The sequence below is a fragment of the Typopeltis vanoorti genome, chromosome 1 (assembly GCF_054136105.1).
Source record: "Typopeltis vanoorti isolate ZY-2024b chromosome 1, IOZ_Tvanoo_1.0, whole genome shotgun sequence".
NCBI lineage: Eukaryota > Metazoa > Arthropoda > Arachnida > Uropygi > Thelyphonidae > Typopeltis > Typopeltis vanoorti.
Genome location: NC_143549.1, coordinates 8,256,790 through 8,282,193, shown reverse-complemented (window position 1 = coordinate 8,282,193; position 25,404 = coordinate 8,256,790). Strand labels below are relative to the sequence as shown.

The 25,404-nt window shown below is 36.1% G+C and overlaps 1 protein-coding gene across 1 annotated transcript in view; it reads left to right on the top strand.

Moving 5' to 3' along the window:
- The window catches only part of LOC150109765 (ras-related protein Ral-A-like), a 121,361-nt gene extending 98,303 nt beyond the window's left edge, over positions 1 to 23,058 (top strand). Inside the window, exon 5 of the mRNA XM_090408905.1 lies at positions 22,747 to 23,058. Coding sequence (XP_090265031.1) covers positions 22,747 to 22,860 — 114 coding nt within the window. The 3' untranslated portion in view covers positions 22,861 to 23,058. The remainder of the gene's footprint in view (positions 1 to 22,746) is intronic.
- The last annotated feature ends 2,346 nt before the right edge of the window (positions 23,059 to 25,404 follow it).

Here is a 25,404-nt window from a genome sequence, read left to right as displayed (position 1 = left end):
CTTCAAATGCATGCATAACTGACGATGGTAAATGTCCCCCAACCATTCCAGACACCCAACATACTATGCCCCTTATATCTGTTTGCCAGGATGAGATCAGAAAAACACTGTCCAAATTAGACACAAAAAAGTCTCCTGGCCCTGATGGCATTCCCCCAATTGTTCTGAAAGTTTGTGCTCCAGAACTGACCCCTATCCTATGTCACCTCTATATACTCTCCTACTCCACTGGAATCTATCCACAAACTGGAAATTGGCCTATATTCAGCCTATTCTCAAGAAGGGTGACAAGTCACTGCCATTCAATTACAGCCCTATCTCGCTTACCTCAGTCCTGTCAAAGGTAATGGAAAAAACCATCAATTCCCAACTCCTTCACTATCTTGAAGACACTCGCCAAATAAATGACTGCCAGTATGGATTCTGCCACTGCCAATCAACAGGAGATCTACTCACATACGTCACCTATCTCTGGACAAATTCAATGGAGAGGTTTGACAAATCTCAAGTGGTTGTGCTAGATATCTCCAAGGCCTTCAACCGGGTCTGGCACAAAGGCCTACTAGGCAAACTACTATCATTCAGCCTGACCCAGGACTTCTGTAGGTGGATTGTTCGTTTTTTGTCTGGATGGCTCCCTATCCTCTCACCACCCAATTCATGCTGGGGTCCCACAAGGTTCTGTCCTCTCACCAACCGTCTTCCTGCTGTATATCAATGACCTACTGCAATTGACCTCCAACCCAATACACAGTTTTGCAGATGACAGCACACTACACTCCTCACTTGCATTTGATAAGCCTTACCCTACACAGCTCACCTCAACCTACAGAACATCAACCACCACCATCTTCAACTCTGATCTTGGTTTGGTTAACCTCATAAATTTTAACACCAATAAAACCCAGTTCTGTACTATTTCCCATAAAAAAAGAACCATTTTTTCCCAGTATCCTTTTTGACGGTACCCAAATTTCCAGACAGTTTGAGATCTCGCTCCTTGGAATCACCCTCACGTCAAACCTCTCCTGGCACAAATATATTGCAAACATTGCATCCTCAGCCTCAAAAAAACTAGGATTTCTCTTTTGCTCAAGACATTACTTCACCCCCAAACAGCTATTAACATTATATAAGTGACAAATCCGCCCAACTATTGAATACTGCTCCCACATATGGGGTGGGGCCCCCAAAATGCTCGACTCAATTCAGAGGAGAGCAATTAGACTTATCAACGATCCATTGCTTAGCAACTCTCTTCCCCCCACTTTCACACAGACGTGTGTGGTCTCTGCAGTATGTATATTCTACATGTGTTTCCATGGGAAATGCTCATCTGAAATAACATAAATAATTCCTCTGCTCAGTACTAAACTCATTGGAATACATGCAGCTGCTGCACAACATCCCTTCACAGTACACCAAGAAACAAACAGAACAAATTTCTTTTCCTCTTCCTTCATCCTGTGGAACATTCTCCCACCTGCTGTGTTTCCCAAGGAATAAAATTTAAAGTCATTCAAATCAAATGTAAACAAGCTTCTCCTTTCCCAACCCACTACCCATACACAGTACTAATGTACTATAAGTTGACCAACCAACCTCCTGTGTATGGGCCCAACATTAAAAAAAAAAAAAAAAAAGTTATCCAGAGCAAAGACTGATAACCAAAAAAAATATATAAAATAATATTCTTTAAATTAAATATCAATCCCGTTTTCTCCTGCATGTTAACCTGGAACCTCCCTGCCGGCCAAGGTGAATGAAATAGTGAGACCAAATTGCCCTTCTTATCCATGTTATTCAACGGGTGTTACTGAATTGTATCCAGATTTAGCTGGAGACTATAGACGTCATGGTTGGTTGGGATGTTAATCCTATCTGTATTATGGCTGTCAATGTTTTATGTTCTTCTGGCCAGTTTACCTGTTTTGTGAATTTCTGTGAGATGGTGGGGGAGGGGGGGTAAGAAATGCTAACTTGCCTTTAGTTCAGAAGTCTAGGAAGATTCTTTGCATCTTAGATTAATTTAAACTCGAGTCTTTCCAACCAAAAGGTGTCGATGAAACTGACTGAGCTTTGGGTCCCTGAACAGTTTTTCTCTTACCATACCATACCATAATTGCATTTTGCTAACTCATAAATACCAGCATTCATAGATTTACTCATTCAAGAAGGTGAGTTATTCTGTCTCATATGGAGATAGGATTTTCTAATACAATGGTATCCGAACCAAAAAAAAAAAAAATTTTTGTTCAGATTAACGAATTTTCCTCCAAGAGACAACAGTAACTAGCATTTAAGACAAAAATAATCAGATTCTAATTGTACATCAGTTTAATTCTGTAAATGAAGTAACTGATAGAAAAAAAAGTTACTGTACTGTAACGTATAACTTAAACAATAATACAGTACACAAGCTTATTTTAGTAAAAATTTTGTTTGTGTGTACCTGTATTGTTGAGGATTCTGATTTAATAAAATTGCATTGTTCAGTACATAACTTAATTTACGTAAAAAAAATATCACTTTCTTGTACACTACACAAAAAAAAGTTTTTATTTCTTTGTAAAAAAGTTACTGATTTTCTTTTGCTTCTTGACAGCTAATCTTTTTTTGAATGCTTCTTCTTGGAGCTGCATTAGCGATAAAATTTTGTGGAATGGCATATCATTCACTTAGCTATACATATTAAAACTATCAACTGCCTCCTCATGTTTTACTTTTTTTTTCTTAGAGTTCTTTATCATCATCATGGTCTTCTAATTCATTCTGTATCATCATCATCAAATTCCTGCCGTGTACAGGATATGATAGTACTACATGAAAAAATTACATCATTACTAACTTCCTATCTACAATTTCCTCCAAATCAGTCTGTTACTTGTCAAGACTCCAACATTATCAGATCTTGTATTTCTATCATCTAAGGCACTTTGTACCGTATCAATCCACCTATATCTTGGTCTTCCTCTGGGTCGTTTTCCTGCCAACCTGGCAGAGAACACTTGTTTTGCTAATCTTTTCTCTTCCATTCTATTTAAGTGACCATACCACCTGAGATTAGCTCTGCTAACGCATTCCTGGATGCTGACAATGTCAAGTTCTTTCCTAATATCCTCGTTTTTAATATGATATTGCCATTGATGCCATCTGTTCATGCCTCTAATCTTTCTCAGGACTCTAGTATTGGGGTCTCTAGTCTTTGGTCAAGTGTTTTACTTCTGACCCAACTCTCAGATCCATAAGTTAAAACTGGTTTGAACACTGTCTTGTATACAGCTAATTTAGTGTTCCGACTAATTTCTCTCTTATTCCATATGAATTTATTCAATTGGCTTCCCACCATACCAGCTTTGCTGATTCTGTTGTCTATTTCTATATTTAATTTACCATCTTCAGTAAAAATCGTGCCTAAGTAGCTGAAATGTTTTATTCCACAGGTTCTCCATTCACAACACATTTGACATTTTCAATAATTCTGCCTATTTTCATTGTCTTCGTCTTTTTATTGCTAACTTTTATACCATATCTAATACAACAGTTATTCAATTTAGTCAGAATCTTGCAGACTTATAGCGTATTTATTTAGAAGTATAACATCGTCCACATAAAGCAAAGAACGTTAACATCTCCAATTTTGATATCATGTTTAATATCACTTTCCTTCATAATGTGATCCATATAGATAATGAATAACAGAGGGGATAATGTACATCCTTGTCTCACACCAGATTTAACAATAAACCATATCTTCCTGTACTTCAGTTCTAAATGCTGATTACAACTCAAATAAAGACTAAGTATTGCTTGATATAATGCCCCATTGACACCATATAACTGCAGCGTATTGAATAGCTTCTCTCTTGTCACCTTGCCATATGCCTTTTCCAAATCAACAAAACTTAAATACAGATCTTTGTTATATTCCCATGCTTTCTCGACTATTTGTCGTAAAGTGAAGATCTGATCCTGACAGCCTCTATTTGGCCTGAATTCAGCTTGTTCTTCACCCAGCTTTTCTTCCACAATTCTTCTCAACTGTTTCTCTAATATACTTGTATAGATCTTGCCAGGAACACTCAGTAGGGAAATACCTCTGTAATTCTCACATTCAGTTTTATTTCCCTTTTTATATATGGGTACTATGAGAGCTCTACTCCAATCATCAGGAATTCGTCCCTCCGTCCAGGCTTTCTGAACTATGCAGTGCAGCCACTGTAAGACTTTTATACCACCATACTTCAGCATTTCTGGTCGAATATCATCTACTCCTGCTGCCTTTCCACATTTCAAGTCTTTGATGGCTTTTTCTACTTCAAGTATGTATATGTATTCCTGACTAAATGCCTGGGCAGTGTTTTTTACCACTGTGCTGTCATCACTGCTTGTTTTATTTAGCAATTTTTCAAAGTAATTACTCCATACTTTAAGGATATCTTTTTCTTCTGTTTCCGTATCACCTTTATCATCTCTAACTCCTTTTACAGCATTCTTTCCTCCATTCCTAAGCTTCTTCAACAACCTCCAGAATATTTTGCCACCTTCTTGATATTTATTTTCTATATTCTTGCCAAAGTCCTCCCATGACTTTTGTTTAGCTAGTTTTACACAGTGTTTAGCATTCTTGCATTTGTCTCTATATTCTCTAAGAGCACATTTGTCTCTATATTCTCAGCTGACTTATTTGACAGGAACTTTTGATATGCTTTCTTCTTTTCCTTCACTGCCTCTTCAACTTCCTGTGTCCACCAGGAAGTTCTGATTTTTTTATCCTTGCAGACAACCTCACCACATGCCTCTCTGGCAGAATCAATGTTTTTTTCAGAGTTTGCCACTGAATCTCCAAGGTTTGATTCCTGTTCTCAAATTCTTTCATTTTTTTTTTCAATAATCTTTCTGTATTTTAGTCTACAGTTCACATCTGAGAGCTACTCAACTTTTATTCGCTTTAAAACTTTCTTAAATGTTATTCTTTTCAATATGAAATTCAATTTTATCCTGCTCAAGACTAAATAGTGATCACTTCCAATTTCAAATCCTCTGGTGTCCTGCACCAGGGAGAAAACATCACTATCAACAATAACATAGTCAATGAGACTTTTCTGATTCCTTGCCTCTTCTCTCCATGTGAATTTGTGCACATTTTTATGTTGGAACATGGTGTTAGTAATAACCAGTCCATGTCCTGAGCAGAAATCCAACAGATATTTGCCATTATTATTAGCTTTGCTCTTTTCTCCAAATTTTCCCAAAATATTTTTGTATGTCTCACAATCATTACTTACTCTGCTATTTAGATCCCCAACAAGGACCAACTTTTTCTTTTTCATTGTGTCAGTTGCTTTTTCTAAAGCCTGAAAAAATTCCTCCACTTAGTAGAACCTTCTGTGGGACCATAGGCACAAATAAGTCTCATTGTCCAGTTCCCTATTCTCATATTTGCCCACATTACTCTACTTGAGACTGCCTGCCATTCAAGAAGATTAGCCTCATATTTTGTGTTGAATACTATGACTACTCCTTCTTTTCCTTGATTGTCATTGCCTGAATATAACATTTTGTATTTATTGCTCAGAAAGATCTCACCAGTTTTGGTCTTTTTTGTTTCAGTCACTTCTATTATGTCGATCTGGTACTTATCTAATTCCTCAGCTAGCTCCATTTCTTTTCCATTCAGGCTTCTTACATTGATAGTACCGATCTTTAACTCTGGTAATGTTGAGTTGGGGTTTGTTTTCAGATTTGTTCCAGTAGCTGACTTTTCGCTGTTCGCCCTGGTTCCCTGGCGAAAACAACGGCGGCCTTGTTTAACCGGGTGACGCCCCAGCCGGCAGGAAATTTTGTCATGTTGTACCATCATTTACAGTATCAAAGGTGATACTGAATGTTCAGTATGAGAAAATGAGGATTGGACATTAGGTCAGAAGCCCTGGTCGATTCTCCGCATTCCTTTAAAGGCTATGTGGAAGTCTCCTCTCAGTTATACAGCTTTGAACCTTAAGCACCCCTCATTCTGTATCATCATATTTATAATTTCAGCATCTGATTTGATTGTGAATTCACTTTTGGTTCTACCTATAATCCATTCCATAACATCTCTGTTTGTGAAATTTCATCATCTGGATTTATATTTTTAGCGAAATTATGTACGTTTTGAATTTCCTCTTTTTGTGTATCACCATAATTATCTTGGTAAATTCTTGAAGGCCACAGTTTTTTCCATGATGCTCGAATTGCTTCAGGTTCGACAGCTTACCAAGCAGCAGCAACTGAGAATGCTACATCCTTCAAATTTAAACTTTTTATTGATGTGGTAACGTCATAATTTTGGGAAATTACATTTAAAAGCAGGTCTTCATGATATTTTCTTCATGATGTTACTTCATGATGTACTCCATTGGTTGCAACAATGGAGTACAATTTGTAGGCAAAAACATAGCCATAAAATTTCCGTTCTCACTAATCAATTCATCTGCCAGAAGATGTCTAGAACAGTTATCCAATAATAAAAGTGCTTTCTGTTCTAAATTCTGGGATTTTAAATAAGTTTTAACAGACTATACAATATCATTGTGAAACCAGTTTGAAGAAAGTTCAGCATTCATCCATCCTTTACGTTGACTTCAGTACAGAACCAGAAGGTAGCAGTTCTTAAATGGTCTTGGGTTTTTTGATTTTCCAATCATAAGTAACTTTAATTTATATTTTCCTGAGGTGTTTGCACAAGGCATTATCGTGACACGCTCTTTGGACATTTTTCGACCGGGTGCTGAGGCTTCATTTCTGTGAACTACAGTTTTCTAGTTAATAGTATACAAAATAATACGTAATAAATAAAACTTTTTTTTCTTTCAAACCGCAGTTCGGATTACTGGAGGGATTCGGAATAACGAGATACCACTGTGCTTCAAAACAGACAAGCTGGACAGAACCACTCAGTTGACATGATAGATGGACCTCATAGCCTTAGTATAAAAGTTAATTAGAAAGTGCCATTCCAGTATTGCAAGTTATTACATTGGCAAATTCTCTCATAGTAGAATTTTTAGTCAAGTTGCTTTGCTATCCTAAATTTGAGTGCTGAAAATTTTATAAGCAAGTAGAACTGAATGATCATTCATATAGATCAGAATGGAATATTATGAAGATATTAAGAAAATAGACTTGATAAAATTTATAACTGTCATGTGTGACTGTACTGGCTTGTTTCATTTAAAATACTTGAAATGTGTTTTCTTGCCTGATTCTAACTATATCAGGCAATAAGAAACAGGCCAACAAAGACATTCAAAATAAAATCCATCATAACAATATAAAAGTTAAATGTGTAGAAACTAGAATGAAATAGAATGTTTTGTACTGAAATAGATCATTCTATTTCAGTACAAAATAAATGTACTTAAATGCTGGCAAACAGTTAATTTGAGAAATGAAAAACAAACCCAACATTTTAAATAAAGTGATCTCCAGAGAAAGAGAAGATTATACTTTAGTGTAAATCAGTGGCAGCCCGTACATAAGTACTGCGACACTGCAGCACCCCCAAGGAAAAAGTTATAATTTGTTTGTGTTTATAAATAATAACAATGCTTACAACATTACATAAATGCAATTACAACATGTTAAAGGTTACAGCTTATGTTTTGACATTGATTGAATAGTTAATAATTGGAATTGTTCGATTAATGCTTTAGATTATGAAACAAATGCACTGCAATCTAACGCCAATAGTTTGTGCTTGTCATTGCACGGTTACGTCATTCCCAATTGTAACTGCTCAAGCGGCAGTGTATTTTTAGAATGTTTATGTGCCTTATTTCTGTGAGATATGAAACGTTTATTATTTTATTTTATTTTGTTAAAATAACATATAATTATTTATTTATTATAGATACAAGGCTGAATTATGATGAGTGTCATTTTTGAAAATATGAAAAGAATAATATTTTTTCAATTATCGTTACACGAAACAAATGCACTGCGATTTAACGCCGATATTCATTTGCCTTGTCTTTGCACATTACGTCATTAGATACACTGCCGCTTGGGCAGTGTATCTTATGCCTGCGCTCGTTGTTTCTGTGAGATATGAAACGTTTATTATTGGCGCATGTTCGTGGTGAATTACTTTTTTGTAAATCTTATTTTATTTTGTTAAAATACATATAATTATTTATTTACTACAGATACAAGGTTGAATTATGACGAGTGTCACTGATGAAAATATGAAAAGAATTAGATTCTTTCAATTATCGTTACACAAAACAAATGCACTGCGATCTAACGCCGATATTCGTTTGCACTTGTCATTGCTATTGATACGAAACTTTTATTAATGGTGTTTGTTTGTGGTGAGGATGAAATATTTTTAATAAAGCAATTTTTAATATGTAAATTTATTTATTAATAAATTCGTTACTGATTAGGAAAAAAAAGTTTTTTTTTTTTTTTTTTTGTATATGCAGCACCCCCACTTAAAATTTTCACTGGCTGCCACTGGTGTAAATTGTCCTCGATGAGAGAAGAGCTGTCACGTGGGAGTAGAGTTACCAAGGAAACTATTGAATAACACATGACTGGCAAAATAAAGTTCAAAATAAACATCTGCTCTCTGAAGTGAAAGTGCAATCTGAAAACAGTAGTCACAAAGGACAAACATGATATTTTTCAATATGGGAAAAAAAAAAAAAATCAAGGCTGAGAAAGTCCAATCTTCACAACCATGTAATGCTGTGTTTCATGTGTGTTTTCATCAGTCTCTTTTTTAGCTAAATGCTTAGTCCCTTATTAGTAAAAATGTTTCTTCTATTGTAGAATGCCTTTTTTGGCCAAGCTTATTTTTGCTTTTATATTTGATTGGCTTCTTCCATTTTCTGTGATGAGACTACTAAGGTATTTAATGGAAGTTACCTGTTGTATTGGGTTGTTTATTTTCATGGGATTCCCTTTACTTGTGATTAGTAGTTTAGTTTTCTTGTAATTAATTTTTAGCTTATACTGTGAAAATTTCTTCCATCTTTCTCAAGGTGGATTTCAATTTGTCTTCATTATCAACAATATCTAGTATATCATAACAGCAGCCAGTTAATTTCAATTCTATTTATCTTGATTCCTGTTTCGGTTAATTTGTTTATTGCTTCTTTGTTGTAGAGATTAAACAATATTGGAGAAAGAGTACCCATGTCTTCACCTTGGTTCTGGTCAAGATTATCAAAGACTTTCTCCAGGTCAAGGAAAACTATCAGTATTTTTATTCTTCTCAGATCTTCTTTCTATAATTATTCTAAGAGCTAGGATTGTCTCTTGTTGTTTCCTGGACCTAAACTGGTCAATGCTGATATATTATTTGGCTTTATTCATTAATTTTTTTTGCATAATCTTTCGATATGTAGACAGCAAAAGAATGATTATGTAAGGATGACATTGATTGGAGAAAATGGTATAAAGACAGCTGTAGCAGAAGGTGTGGTGGAGATACTTCATGAGCAATTCATAAAGGTCTTTCAATCTTGTGAATGTGACTTCATGGAGAGATTGAGAGCAGTTTATGATAGGGAAGAGAGACTGTGAGCAAGAGGTGTATGGGGAATTGAGCAAACTAGATGTAAATAAGGCTGTGGGATATAATAAATTTAGTTTAATCCTTTATCCAAGTGTAAGCAAACAAAGTTTGCTCCTGAAGTATCTTCAGGACTGAGGCAACTCGTAGTAAAGGTGGACCAAGATCTCATCACTCCTTGTCTCCCATAATTTAAAGCACATCTTGCAGACATGTATAATGCTATGCATTAAGGGAAGCCACTACCCAGACCAGTTTAGACCTTTATTGATGTCTTGTCAGTGGGAGCCAGACCCAGAGGTGGTGATACTAAGGCAGAAGCAATGGAGAAGTCATATTTACCTATACGACTTGCCAAAAGGTGTCTCACCTTATTATTAAATTACTCTGGATTTAGGGAAAAATGTTTGAAGTTTTTTTCCTTCCCCACTTGGTTAGACTATAAAGCAAACAAAGTTTGCGCCTGAAGTATCTTTAGGACTGAGGCAACGCATGGTAAAGAGGGACCAACTCTCATCCCCCCTTAGTAGCTCTGATAATGCAAAGCACATCTTCTTGTGGACATGTATAATGCTATGCACTAAGAGAAGGGCACTACCCAGACCAGTTTAGACCTTTATTGATGTCTTGTCAGTGGGAGCCAGACCCAGAGGTGGTGATACTAAGACAGAAGCAATGGAGAAGTCATATTTACCTATACGACTTGCCAAAAGGTGTCTCACCTTATTATTAAATTACTCTGGATTTAGGGAAAAATATTTGAAGTTTTTTTCCTTCCCCACTTGGTTAGACTATAAAGCAAACAAAGTTTGCGCCTGAAGTATCTTTAGGACTGAGGCAACGCATGGCAAAGAGGGACCAACTCTCATCCCCCCTTAGTAGCTCCGATAATGCAAAGCACATCTTCTTGTGGACATGTATAATGCTATGCACTAAGAGAAGGGCACTACCCAGACCTGTTTTGACCTTTATTGTGGTCTCGTCAGTGGGAGCCAAACCCAGAGGTGGTGATAGTAAGGCAGAAGAAATGGAGAAGTCATATTTTCCTATGAGTTACCTCAGTCCTGAAGATACTTCAGGTGCAAACTTTGTTTGCTTACACTTGAATAAAGGATTAAACTAAATTTATTATATTCCAACCAAGTGGAAAAAAAAACACTTCCAAAGGTTGTGGGAGTTGATAATATATCACCACATATTCCGAAGGAATATGTCAGGAAGTTGACGCCGGCCTTGACATATTTTTTTAAGACGAGTCTTGCACTAGGTCAAGTTCATAAGGAGTGGAAGGAGGGCAAGATTGTGCTACTTCATGAAGGAGGTGATAGAACTCAAGCATCAAACTATATTCCTGTCTGTATGTCAGGTGTTGTAGTTAAGTTGTTGGAGAAGCTTTGAGAACTAGGATCCAGAATTGGGTTGACAACAATGGTATCATCTTTGATGGACAGCATGGAACTAGAGCGGGTGGAGTTGGATATTTGATTTGAGATTCGCTATCTAATAGGTATCAACAAGTTATGTATGGAGGAGCAATATCCAGGAAAAGGAAAGTTACTAGAGGTTTGCCTCAGGGGTCTGTTTTAGGGCCATTGCTGTTTATCTTGTAGGTTAATGATATTGGTGAAGATTTGGATGGAGGTATTCAGTTGTTTGCAGATGATGCAAAGTTGGGATGAACCATGAAGAGTAGAGAAGATGTGGCCTTACAAGAAGACTTGAATAAATTGAGTGATTGGGCACAGGAATGGGGATGTGAGTTCAATGTTACAAAATGTAAGGTTTTCAAATTTGGAAAACAAAAATGGGGTGCAGAATTTATGCTTGGTGAGGATATATTGTTGTAGGTGGAGCAAATAAGAGATCTGGGCATGATAGTGGATAAGGATCTGAAAATTAGGGGGGACACAGCCAAAATTGTGAAGACAACATGAAGGCCTTTAGGAATGATGCGGAGGACACTGACTCATAGAAGTAGGGAGATTCTTGTTCCGTTGTATAAGGCTTTGATTGGGCCACACATGGACTATTGTGCCCAGATTTGGTCACCTGGTTTTCAGAAGGACAAAGAGATGTTGAAAGGGTCCAGAGGCGACTGACTAAGGTAGTTTCTAACCTCTGGAATATTTAGTATGAGGAAAGATTGAGAAGATGCAGCTCGAGTGCTGGACAGGAGGAAGAAGGGAAAAATGATAGTAAGGGGTTATTTTAGGATCAATGCTGGAGAGGTTCTACAGAAAATAGTGAGAGATCAGGATAGAACCAGAGGTCATCCTTGGAAACTGTATAAAGAGGGTGTGAGTAGGGGAGTGAGAAGCAAGTTTTTTTTCATGCAGAATTATGAATGATTGGAATGCCTTTCCTGAGTTTAGTGTCTGCAGAGAATTTGGGTGTGTTTAAAGCATGGTATGATGAGCTGTGTGTATGATAAAAGGATCTCCTAGATGAATCTTTTACTCCACGGGGTCTTGGGTAATAATAACTTTTAGTAATATTTTTGAAGTGTGTGATATTAGATTTATTGTTCAATGATTTCATTCACACTTGCGTGCATTATTTATTTTAGGAATGGGAATGGCAGAACATTGTGTAATGTCTTTAAGAGTGATTCCAGTTTCATGTCTTTTATGATTTTAAATATGATTTAGTTATATTTCCTGAATATTATATTAATTCTGAGGGAATTGTCATCAGTGCCTGATGCCTTGTTAGAAGACAGTTTGTTTAGTAATATTTCAAATTCATCTTGTAATATGGAGGAGCCAATTCCTTGTGCATCAATCTGTATTTCATCTTCTATGCCTCATTGTCTAGATCTTTTCCTTTATAGAGTTCTTCTAGATACTCCTTCCATCTTTCAGAAATTTCTTTCTTGTCTATAAGAATACCCTCATGCTTATTTTCGATAACTGTGCTGCTTGTTTTGTTCTGCTCGCTCATTCCTTTTATGATGTTACTAGGGTGGGCTATGTCCCCTTGGTGCCAACGGCACCCAACCCCGAGTTCCGGACTGGTAAGCCGGTTCTCCTTGGATTCTGATGACTCGAAAGGAGGATTCAGCCCCCCACTCCTCGGTGGCTATCTCTCCCCCACCCACCCCTGAGTTCCGGACTGGTAGGCCGGTTCTTGAATTCTGATGACTCGAATTTTGAAGACTCGACACTCAGGGTTGCCACTAAGTTTCAAAACGTTTCAAAAAATGTGACATACAAACGTGACATAAAAAGGCTTATCATTTTATATATATATATATATATATATGTATATGTATGGTAGATATATATAGGGTAAATATACTTTGTAGATTCTCCTAGTCTTGGTTAAATCTTATATTTCTTTACACTTCTCTATATACCATTGTTCTTTTGCTGCTTTGCATTTTGTTTATTATATTTTTCCTTACTTTCTTCATGTGGAGAGGTTTTGTATTTTCTTCTTTTATCTGTTAGGTATAGAATGTCTTGGGTGAACCAAGGCTTTTTTTTTTGTTTACCTGCTTCTTACTCCTCTGCAGTTAGGCTGCCTTGATGATTCTGTCCTTAAAATGAGTTCTTTTTTTTTTTTTGATCTTTCTGATTTCTTCCATTTTAATGCTTTCATTAGTCTTCTGTTTAAAGATTCTATGGTTTCCCTCTATTTTTAGGTTATCTATATTCCATTTGGGCTTTTTCCTTGATTCTGGCTGTTTGAATTTCAGACATGCATTTCAGTAAAACCAAATTGTGGTTACAGTCTGCATCAGCTCCAGGGTAGCTTTTGCATGATTTTGCTTGATTTTTATATTATTTCTTGTCATAGTATAATCTGTTAGATACTTTCATAATATCCCCCTGGCATTTTCCAAGTATACCTTCTTCTTTTTCATACCTCAAACCAGGTGTTGGTGATTATCAGATGAAATTGGTGGTAGAACACTTAGAAGCCTATTGCCTCTGTCATTTCAGCAACCCAGTCTGTATTGTGCCACCTCTCTACCATCTTTTCCAGTAACTGCATTTCGATCACCAATGACAATGAGATTGTCTTCACTTTTGGAAAGTTTTATCAAATACTATATCTACATTTTTTTTTAACTTCTTCATCACTGTGGTCACTGGTAGTTATGTATACTTGTTCTATTATTATATTTGTTGGCTTTGCTTCAAGTTTCAGCATTATCAGTCTGCTGTTCTATTTTACTGAGTCGATTACTCTTCTTCCCCATTCCTTATCAAATACCATTTCAACTCCATAACTTTCCAATATGTAGAAGGATTTTCATATTCCATGTCCCAATGAGCATACAAGGATTTTATGAATTTATGACTTGAGAAGCTTTGTTAATTCACCTGCCTTGCATAAGGGGAATTAACAGGTAGTGAGTAAAACCAAGTATTGAGCCATTTTGTGCTTTATTATTTCTTAGCTCTCTTTCATCCATACTGCTAACTTTCTAGTGAAAAATAGAACAAGGTGGCTTCCTGTTGCCTTCCTTTTTCAGCAATATCTTCTAAAGAGGTTTGGTGTGCTAGCCATTTGTCATTTTCATGATTATCTGCCTACCACAATATGCTTAATACCATTGTCACTTATGGGCAATTTTCCTTTGAGCAGGATGAATGTTGTTGCTGCCTCAACATCCAGCTGGCTGTAGCTTATTAAATGGTGGTTATATCTTGCCATGTTCATATCCCCATCATTGGAAATATGCAGCTTTTTATAGAGATAGCCATGCCAATGGATACTCACCACTTCCTGTTGGTAGATGCTGTACCATTGTCTGCGACTGCTTATTTACAGTTTCCCTGTTTATTCACAGCTAACCTATGTATTCAGAGACCTTACCCTGTCTGCAACCTGGGGATGTGCTTGGCGATATGGGACCTATGATCCCAAGATTAAAAGAATTGTCAAAGGAATTATTGACTCCTCTGACCAAGCTGTTTAATTTATGCTTAAGGAAAGTGCTCGTGGAGAAGAAAGAAGGCAAAATAGTCCCATTGCTTAAAGGAGGCTCCAAGAGACAGAATTCGCAGTAATCTCAGTAGTTGCGATTGAGATATGTGAGAAATTAGTGAAAAACAGAATTCTGGACTGGATGGATAGAAATATGATACTCTATAAGAGACAGCATGGTTTTGTGAATGGGCAGGTCTTGCCTTAGTAATTTGCTTACTTTTTTATCTTGACTACATTCTGACTACAGAGTTGGATAAGAGAAATAGCTATTCAGTGATCTGCTGGACTTTGCAAAAGCCATTTGACAAGATTCCACACAGAACACTTGCATTAATTGAATGAAATGGGGGATGGATATGAATCTGGTGATTTGGACTAGAGAGTAGGTGATGGACAGAATATCCGAATTGTTTTGGAGGAGTTGAGTCCTGGAGATGGCAAGTGACTAGTGGTGTACCACAGGGCTCAATCCTCCATTGTTTAATTTGTGCATCAGTGATATAGGAAATGATCCGATGGGAAATAGTAGTTTATTTGCTGATGATGCAAAACTGGAAAGAAAGATTAGTAAATGGAGGCAATATACAGAGTGATCAAAATGCTGCAAAACTTTGAAGAAATATATTGATAATAGATATATTGATAATGGAAGTGATAATATCAGAAAGAAAAATAGTTCCAAAATTCACTCCTAGAGGTTTTGTAAACTCTAAATGCATGAAATTTGCATTTCACTCAACTCAGGAGGGTTTGGATGGACATGGGATTATTCCCTTCATTCTGGTTGTTAATACCATCCACGGTGATGGCATTAACCTTTCCCCGATATGCTTTGCTTGTGAAACTGTGCTACGTAAACAATTGCAGTGCTCTTGCAGCACTCCATGAATTTCATTGCCTAAAAAAAAAGTCAAGATCCACTATCTCCATGTGCTCTACAACAATTAATCATTTTGAAGAAAGGGTTATTGGGAGTTGGACGTGATTGGGGTTGAAAATCAATCAGTTCACAACAAAAGAATGAATACGAATGAACATGGAGTTTACAACTGTCATTGTGGAGCAGGCCATAAATAACAGTGCTTGGTTCCTTCAGTGCACTGCTATATCAAGACACATGGATGTGTCTTATGCAAATGTCTGGAAAATTCTACGGAAGATTCTGCATTTCTATCCTGACACAGGAGTTGCACCCACATGACTTTGAAAGTCAGTTAACATTTGCTTTAACATTCCTTGCTTGAGTAGAGTTGGACACTGCATGGCCATGGATGATTTTTCAGGGAGATGAGGCTCTTTCACCTGAATAGAGCTATGAATATCTACAGTTACCAGGTATGGGCTATGCAAAACACACATGCAATCCAACAAAAAGTTCCTTTGCATTCACCTGGAGTTGCTGTCTAGTGTGGGTTTACATCATTTATCATTGGACCATTCTTTTTCTTTGAGGACATTCACCAGTCAGGTCCTGTGGCCTACTCAGTTACTGCTGAGGGGTAACGATATAATTTTGTTGTGCCACAGCAGTGCCTATGCATAGATTGTCATTTTCTTGTGTGGGGGTCCCTCCACACATCATTTGATCCATATAGGAGGGATTTCAGGGAAGCCAGAGTGATCAGCTGCATTGTTGCCTCATCCACCTGATCTGACCCCTTGTGACTTCTGGCATTGGGGATTTCTCGAAGACAAAAGTTTATTGGGATCATCCTGATAACTTGCCAGTGAAAAGACAGCATGTGCACATCAGTCTCAACCAGCTGCATCAACACAGAGCCAGAGCCATTTGTTCTAACGATACAGCTCTGACCACTGAACTCCATTACCTGCACCATACGTTCTTAGCCAACGGCTACAGTCCCTACAAAATAGATAAAATACTACATAGGCCCATTACTCTGCCCTCCCCTAATACACAAGAATACAACATGACCATTTCTATTCCCTATATCAGAGGTACATCGGAAAAGATAGCCAAAGTATTGTTGAAACATATCCTTCACACCACTTTCAAACCTCATGTCAAGCTGGCAACTCTGATCCGCTCGCCTAAGGATAAACTTCGCCCTTTAGCACACCCAGGAGTGTATGAAGTTCCGTGTGACTATGACTTGGCCTATTATGGCCAAACACAAAGATCAGTTAACATCCACCTGGAAGAACATGAAAGATACATTCGCTACTATTACTATGGCAAGTCGGGACTGGCAGACCACGCTTTGGACACTCCTTCACACAGGATTAGATGAGGAAAACGAATGTGCTATTTAGGAGTCGTTATAGATCTGAAAGATTATTTTTTGAGTCAGCAATGGCTTTGAAGAATTCTCCCAACCTTAACAAATATGGTTGCATTAATTTGCCAAAAATTTGGAAGACGGTTATCCTAAGAAAAACTCCTGGATAACTGCTTTTTTTTTTTTTCCTCGTTAGAGGGTGCCAAAAATAGGAGTTTAGATCTTTTGTCTTTTGCAATTATATTGTTTCACTCACTCACTGTCGCATTTACATGTGTGTGTTGTGCTCTGAGGATGCCAAGTTGAAAATCAGCAAAATATAAGCGTTAATAAAACATCTTTGTTGATAAAAGTGTTTGTGGTGTTGTTAATACCGTGAAAAATAAGTCATGAATAACCATCAACACCTAAGCTTATCTGTTAGATTATATTGTTGGAAAGTTTTTATTTAACTTCACATGTCAATTAAATTTTTATCTCTACCTTGTAACTCTAAATTTAAATTGCTTAATTTTGTACAGAAATCTACGAAAAATGATAAGTGTAACAACCATCTTTTATCACTCTATTGTGGATAAATATCTCCTTTTTCATCAAGAAAAATTTTTATATCATTAATTAATACAAGAAATCTTTCTAAAAATTGACTTCTGCTGAGCCAGCGAACCTTATTGTACAACAGAAGTTTCCTATCATCATCTGTCTGTAATTTAAATAACCGCCGTTGCAGGGCTTTTGTTCGAACAGAATTTACAATTTTAAATGTAATATCCAAAACATCTTTTGTGTTTAATCTTTTACTACACAGTACTTGTTGGTGAATAATACAGTGGTACGTTAAAAAATCTGGATATTTGTCATCATTTTTACATAATGAAATGAAGCCTGATTTATTACCTATCATTGCAGGAGCATCATCAGTAGTAATAGACACAAGTTTAAAAAGCGGAAGTTTGTGTTGTTTCACAAATTCATCGAATGCCGAAAAAATGTCTTCTCCCCCTAGTCCTTCCCAATAATGGTATAATTTTCAAACATTCTTCTTTACTTCAATAATCTTGAAATACCGTGCGAATAAATATCATTACCTGAGCAATATCAGTGAAGTCGTTTGATTCATCAAATTGTAATGAAAACGCAACACACTGGTGAATGTCTGACATTAACCTGGCCTGGAAACTTTTCTCCGGCAATTAGAACACTTCCTTTAGGCGATTTGAAACCTTGTTTGCTGCCTAGAAGTGGTCTCTCTCTAGCGACGTCTCGAACCGAAAAGCTCCTTTCTGGAAGTGGGAAACTCCTCTCTCAAGCAAGGTGGATCTGGGCAGTCCCTCTCTGACAGCAACTCTGGAACCGGTCACTTCTGCTTGCTTCAGTCCCTTTTTATTAGGCCTCCTCTGAGACCTCGCATGAAGTTTGGCAACCCCCAAAGAATCAGTATGAGTCTTTCATCTTAAGTTTCAAGATCGGCATGCCTTTCGTTCTCCTCTGCTTTCTTTTGATTGTAAGTTGCCGGCCATCGGAAAGTTGTTTGAACTCTTCCTGACTGACTTCAGAGATGTTTACACTTAGAGCCTGCAAGCCTTTCTCATACATACAAGTTTCAATAACAATCTTTCTAATGCTGCCATGTACAGCTTCGGCGACAAAAACATTGCCTTTGTTTTTAAAACTCTAACATATTCTTATTAAAACAGTATATACAGTTAGCTTCAAAAGAGTTATTTACAAAAACATCTAATACAAACTATACAGAGACAAACAAAGTTTATTTTTTTTACAATATTCACATGGGACTTAACCTAAGTAAAAAATTGATATAATGTGCTTCATCATCATCATCATCATCAAATTCCTGCCATGTACCCTCAAGGGGTGTACAGGATATGACAGTACTACATGAAAAAATTACATCATTACTAACTTCCTATCTACAATTTTCCTCCAAATCACTCTGTTACTTGTCAAGACTCCAACATTATCAGATCTTATATTTCTATCGTCTAAGGCACTTTGTACCGTATCAATCCACCTATATCTTGGTCTTCCTCTGGGTCGTTTTCCTGCCAACCTGGCAGAGAACACTTGTTTTGCTAATCTTTCCTCTCCCATTCTATTTAAGTGACCATACCACCTGAGATTAGCTCTGCTAACGCATTCCTGGATGCTGACAATGTCAAGTTCTTTCCTAATATCCTCATTTTTAATATGATATTGCCATTGATGCCATCTGTTCACGCCTCTAATCTTTCTCAGGACTCTCATATCTGCGGTCTCTAGTCTTTGGTCAAGTGTTTTACTTCTGACCCAGCTCTCAGATCCATAAGTTAAAATTGGTTTGAACACTGTCTTGTATACAGCTAATTTAGTGTTCCGACTAATTTCTTTCTTATTCCATATGAATTTATTCAATTGACTTCCCACGATACCAGCTTTGCTGATTCTGTTGTCTATTTCTATATTTAGTTTACCATCTTCAGTAAAAATTGTGCCTAAGTAGCTGAAATGTTTTACTTGTTCCACAGGTTCTCCATTCACAACACAGTTGACATTTTCAATGATTCTGCCTATTTTCATTGTCTTTGTCTTTTTATTGCTGACCTTCATACCATATCTATTACAACAGCTATTCAATTTAGTCAGAGAAGTTTGCAGACTTGTAGCGGATTTATTTAGAAGTATAAGATCATCTGCATAAAGCAAAGAGCTGACATTAACATCTCCAATTTTGATATCAGGTTTAATACCACATTCCTTCATAATGTGATCCATATAGATAATGAATAACAGAGGGGATAATGTACATCCTTGTCTCACACCAGATTTAACATTAAACCATCTTCCTGTACTTCCTTCAATTCTAACTGCTGACTTACAACTCAAATAAAGACTAAGTATTGCTTGATATAATGCCCCATTGACACCATATAACTGCAGCGTATTGAATAGCTTCTCTCTTGGCACCTTGTCATATGCCTTTTCCAAATCGACAAAACTTAAATACAGATCTTTGTTATATTCCCATGCTTTCTCGACTATTTGTCGTAAAGTGAAGATCTGATCCTGGCAGCCTCTATTTGGCCTGAATCCAGCTTGTTCTTCACCAAGCTTTTCTTCCACAAGTCTTTTCAACCGTTTCTCAAGTATACTTGCATAGATCTTGCCAGGAACACTCAGTAGGGAAATACCTCTGTAATTCTCACATTCAGTTTTATTTCCCTTTTTATATATGGGTGCTATGAGAGCTCTACTCCAATCATCGGGAATTCGTCCCTCTGCCCAGGCTTTCTGAACTATGCAGTGCAGCCACTGTAAGACTCTTATACCACCGTACTTCAGCATTTCTGGTCGAATATCATCTACTCCTGCTGCCTTTCCACATTTCAAGCCTTTGATGGCTTTTTCTACTTCAAGTATGGATATGTATTCCTGACTGCATGCCTGGTCAGTGTTTTTTATCACTGTGCTGTCATCACTGCTTGTTTCATTTAGCAGTTTTTCAAAGTAATTACTCCATACTTAAAGGATATCTTTTTCTCCTGTTTTCATTTCACCTTTATCATCTCTAATTCCTTTTACAGCACTCTTTCCTCCATTCCTAAGCTTCTTCAACAACCTCCAGAATATTTTGCCACCTTCTTGATATTTATTTTCTATATTCTTGCCAAAGTCCTCCCATGACTTTTGTTTAGCTAGTTTTACACACTGTTTAGCTTTCTTACATTTGTCTCTGTATTCTGTAAGAGTAAAAGCTGACTTATTTGCCAGGAACTTTTGATATGCTTTCTTCTTTTCCTTCACTGCCTCTTTAACTTCCTGTGTCCACCAGGGAGTTCTGATTTTTTTATCCTTGCACACAACCTCACCACATGCCTCTCTGGCAGAATCAATCAATGTTTCCTTCAGAGTTTGCCACTGAATCTCCAAGGTTTGATTCCAGTTCTCAAACTCTTTCATTTTCTTTTCAATAATATTTCTGTATTTTAGTCTACAGTTCACATCTGAGAGCTGCTCAACTTTTATTCGCTTTAAAACTTTCTTACATGTTATTCTTTTCAATATGGTATTCAATTTTATCCTGCTCAAGACTAAATAGTGATCACTTCCAATTTCAAATCCTCTGTACACTCTGGTGTCCTGCACCAGGGAGAAAACATCACTATCAACAATAACATAGTCAATGAGACTTTTCTTATTCCTAGCCTCTTCTCTCCATGTGAATTTGTGCACATTTTTATGTTGGAACATGGTGTTAGTAATAACCAGTCCATGTCCTGAGCAGAAATCCAACAGATATTTGCCATTATTATTAGCTTTGCTCTTTTCTCCAAATTTTCCCAAAATATTTTTGTATGTCTCACAATCATTTCCTACTCTGCTATTTAGATCCCCAACAAGGACCAACTTTTCCTTTTTCATTGTGTCAGTTGCTTTTTCTAAAGCCTCAAAAAATTCCTCCACTTCTACCTTAGTAGAACCTTCTGTGGGACCATAGGCACAAATAAGTCTCATTGTCCAGTTCCCCATTCTCATATTTGCCCACATTACTCTACTTGAGACTGACTGCCATTCAAGAAGATTAGCCTCGTATTTTGTGTTGAATACTATGGCTACTCCTTCTTTTCCTTGATTGTCATTGCCTGAATATAACATTTTGTATTTGTTGCTCAGAAACATCTCACCAGTTTTGGTCTTTTTTGTTTCAGTCACCCCTATTATGTCGATCTGGTACTTATCTAATTCCTCAGCTAGCTCCATTTCTTTGCCATTCAGGCTTCTTACGTTGATAGTACCGATCTTTAACTCTGGTGATGTTGAGTTGGGGTTTGTTTTCAGATTTGTTCCAGTAGCTGACTTTTCGCTGTTTGCCCTGGTTCCCTGGCGAAAACAACGGGGGCCTTGTTTAACCGGGCGACGCCCCAGCCGGCATGAAATTTTGTCATGTTGTACCATCATTTTTTATTTTGGTTTAACCAATAAGAATACAATTTGGTCGGCTAAATCCCAAATTGCCAGCCCATCCTCGTTCGTTCAGTATCAAAGTAGATACCCAACAGGGTGCACCACGAGAAGGTGAGGATTGGACATTAGGTCAGAAGCCCTGGTCGGTTCTCCGCATTCCTTTAAAGGCTATGTGGAGGTCTCCTCTCAGTTATACAGCTTTGACCCTTAAGCACCCCTATAATGTGCTTTGGAATATTTAATATTTAAGCTACAATCGAATTTTTACAATTTGCTTATGATTGTATTCACTTGGCTCGCTGTTTGACTTCCACTAATCGAAATTAATTCTTTTACCCAACTTATAAGAAAATTACTGATTTGACAATTTTAACAAAAAATAAACAATTGTAATACACTTAAAAGCAAATTAAAGATAATACAAAATAATGATGAATAAAATATTATGTTTACAGTTTTAATTAAATTTGTAAGTAAGGAAGAATACACAAGAGATCGACCAAAAATCGCTCTGTGATCAACGGGTTGAATACCCCTTCTCTATATTCAGGATATCTATCAGAAATTTGATTCTTTTGTGAAAAATCTATACTGAATCTCCATAGAGTAGTCAACAGTAATGGCTTAACAATAAATTGCAGACAGATTTGATTTGAATCCCATTTAGGGGCGTGAACTCTCTCTCTCTCCCCAAAACCCATTAAAAACAGCACATTAATCTTATCTTTAGAAAGATAAGATTACCTGTCCTATCAAGATCACAATTACCCTTTAACTCAAGGCCATATGGACGTAATGTAATGAAGATGACATTTATGGCTATGAAAATTTGTTGAAGCTCATCTGAAAGACTCCAAAAATGTACAGAAGAAAATATGAAATCAATTTTCCCTAGGCTGGCTCAGTGCTCTAAAATTATGTGCAACATTTGCACAGCAGCTCTTTACACTATCAAAATTAGTGATAATCTTTTTCAGATTTTCTTTTCATGCATTTATGAAATTTGAGATTTGTTCATTTAGTGTATTTACTTTTTTTCCTTAGGTTTTTTATAGTCTGCTGCATGAAATCAAGAGATCCAAATTAGAAGATGCCAAAAAAACAAATAACCCCACCAGAAATGGACAAATTAAAATAAGAAAGTGTGTGATTCTATAGGTCTAATTTTGAAATGCCATCACTGTATGTATATATTATAAGTTGGTTTTTTATTAGTTAAAAACTGTATGTAAATTTTTAGTATTAAGGAATATAAGGAAATATTTTCTTAAGAACACTATGTTCAAATCTGTTTAAAAGCTATTTGAAAATGATTGTATTTATTTAAAAAATTATTGTAGTTCACTTTTGCATTGATTTTTTTTTTAATTAATGTGGATATGTATTAAATTCATTAAACTATAGATTTAAGTTTGAGAAGCTTTATGAATTGTTCCAGTTGTTCTATATTTTATTTTTGTTGTTCGTAAATGCAAATAACTATTATTTATTTGTAAAATAGAATTGAAACCCTGATTTGATTCCTGAGAATTAAGATATTGGTATAGTTGATTGCTGTTAAATATTTACATATTACAACCTATTTTGTAGCATTTTTAATTTTTTTTTTGTTTGTTTTTTTGCTTAAGGTTTTTTTTAAAAAAGGGAGAGGTAGCAACTAGAAGTCCAAACATCAAAAATGTCAGAAACAATAACATTTTAAAATATCCTTCCTAATAAATGAGCATATAATTAAAAACAAAATCAAAATTCAGAGTAATAAAATTTAAATGATATGCAAAAACTGCTGCTAATGCTGAAAAATTTTGAGAATAAAGATTAACTTTATATGTGTGTGTGTGTGTGTGTGTGTGTGGAAATTGCACTAAATCCTGTTCACCTTAATGTCATTCTCAGCCAAAACCTTTCTGATTGTTACTCCTCTGCTATTCAGTTATGATGGGTTGCAGATCACGTTCTCGTACATGACAACAACAATGCAGCTAGTCCGAGAATTCAAATATAAACAATCAGTTGATAATTTAAAACTTTAGTAGATGTACTCAAGTGTTTTTTGTGCAATGAAGTCTTCTAAGAAGCTGAAACCTAGTAATGCCTATAGAAAAAAATTAGTTACTTTCTATTTTATCATTCGAATATATAGTTATATAAGTTATTTAAATAATATATGAGAAGGCATAAAACCTATAATATCAGATCATCCCAAAAGTTTAAAAGTACCACTAAGCAGAGACAGCCTCGTTCTAAGGAATTCCACCTCATGAACATCATACGTAAGTTATTGTTTAAATAACCCTTTATTACTATGGAGATCACTGAAGAGCACATCATACTTTGAGTTCAAAAAAGGCAGCAATGCTGCTAACACTGTATAAGATATGTAAGAAGTGTATGCCGATAATGTTTTGAATGTGCAGAAGTACCAGCAATGGTTGTTCCAAAAATTTCATCAAGAGGCCTTTAGCTTGAAAGACTCTCCTCACTCTGGGAGTCCTCTCTCTCTCTCTTAATAATGATATGCTGGAAACCACTGTTGCAAGAAATGCCAATGCAGCTATTGAAGATTTAGCAAAAGATCTTAATTCATCATCATTGACCATCCATTGACATTTGCGAGAACTTGAAATAGTGGGTAAGCTTGGCAAGTGGGTTCCTCACGAACTGACAATCGAAGAGAGCATGTCAGCATCTGCACTGCCCTTCATTCTCAAGAGGTTTCAATCTCTGTTTTTAGTTATGTAGTCACTGGTGATGAAAAGTGGATACTTTACAAGAATGTTAAGTGCTGAAAGCATTGGGTTCATTCAGGGGAACAGGTAAACCTCAGCCAAAGCAAGACTTAACAAAGACAAGACTTCACCCTCAGAAGTTTTTGTTAAGTGTTTGGTGAGGTATGCTTGGTATTATACACTTTGAACTCTTGTCACAAACCAAACAATCATAGCTGAGGTATACTGTGAACAACTCAATCAATTGAATGGTAACTGAAAGAAAAGAGGTGTTCTCTGGTCAATCGAAAGGATGTTGGTTTTTACCATGGTAGCGCATGCCCTCTTAGTGCAAGAATCACTTGTACCAAGATTAAGGAATTCTGCTGGGAAAAGCTTCCCATCCTCCATATTCTCTTGATCTTGCACCTTCAGATTACCACTTATTTCAAAGTTTGCAATATTTCATTAATGAAAGACAATATGATACATTATAGGCACTGAAAATAATTATCTAGTAATTGATCTGTTGCAAGAAATCCAGTAAATTTTAGCTTTGTATGTATTATCTAACTTAATGAAATTTTGATTTGTTTAATCTTCATTTAAAGCTTTTTTTTTTTTTTTTTTTGTTTCATTAGAATTAATATTTGAAGCTTATCATAAAACATAGCTACTTAATAGATAAAGCATAATAAGAAATTTGCAATGTGTGCAATGTTCAATAAACCTGTAGGGGAAAAAAGTTTCCAACTAATCTTATTCCTTTATGCATTTTGGATTTTCACTTTATTATGTTTTGTTTCAGTGTTTATACTAAATTTTATAAAATATGTTCATTACAAATCAAATATGTTCATTACAAAAAATAATAAATGTAATAAAAAAAATCAGAATCAATTTAATAACTCTACAGAATGAATATCTTTCCTTTTATAGATATTAATATATTCATATATATAAATATATTAACATTCTCCAAAATAAACTTGAA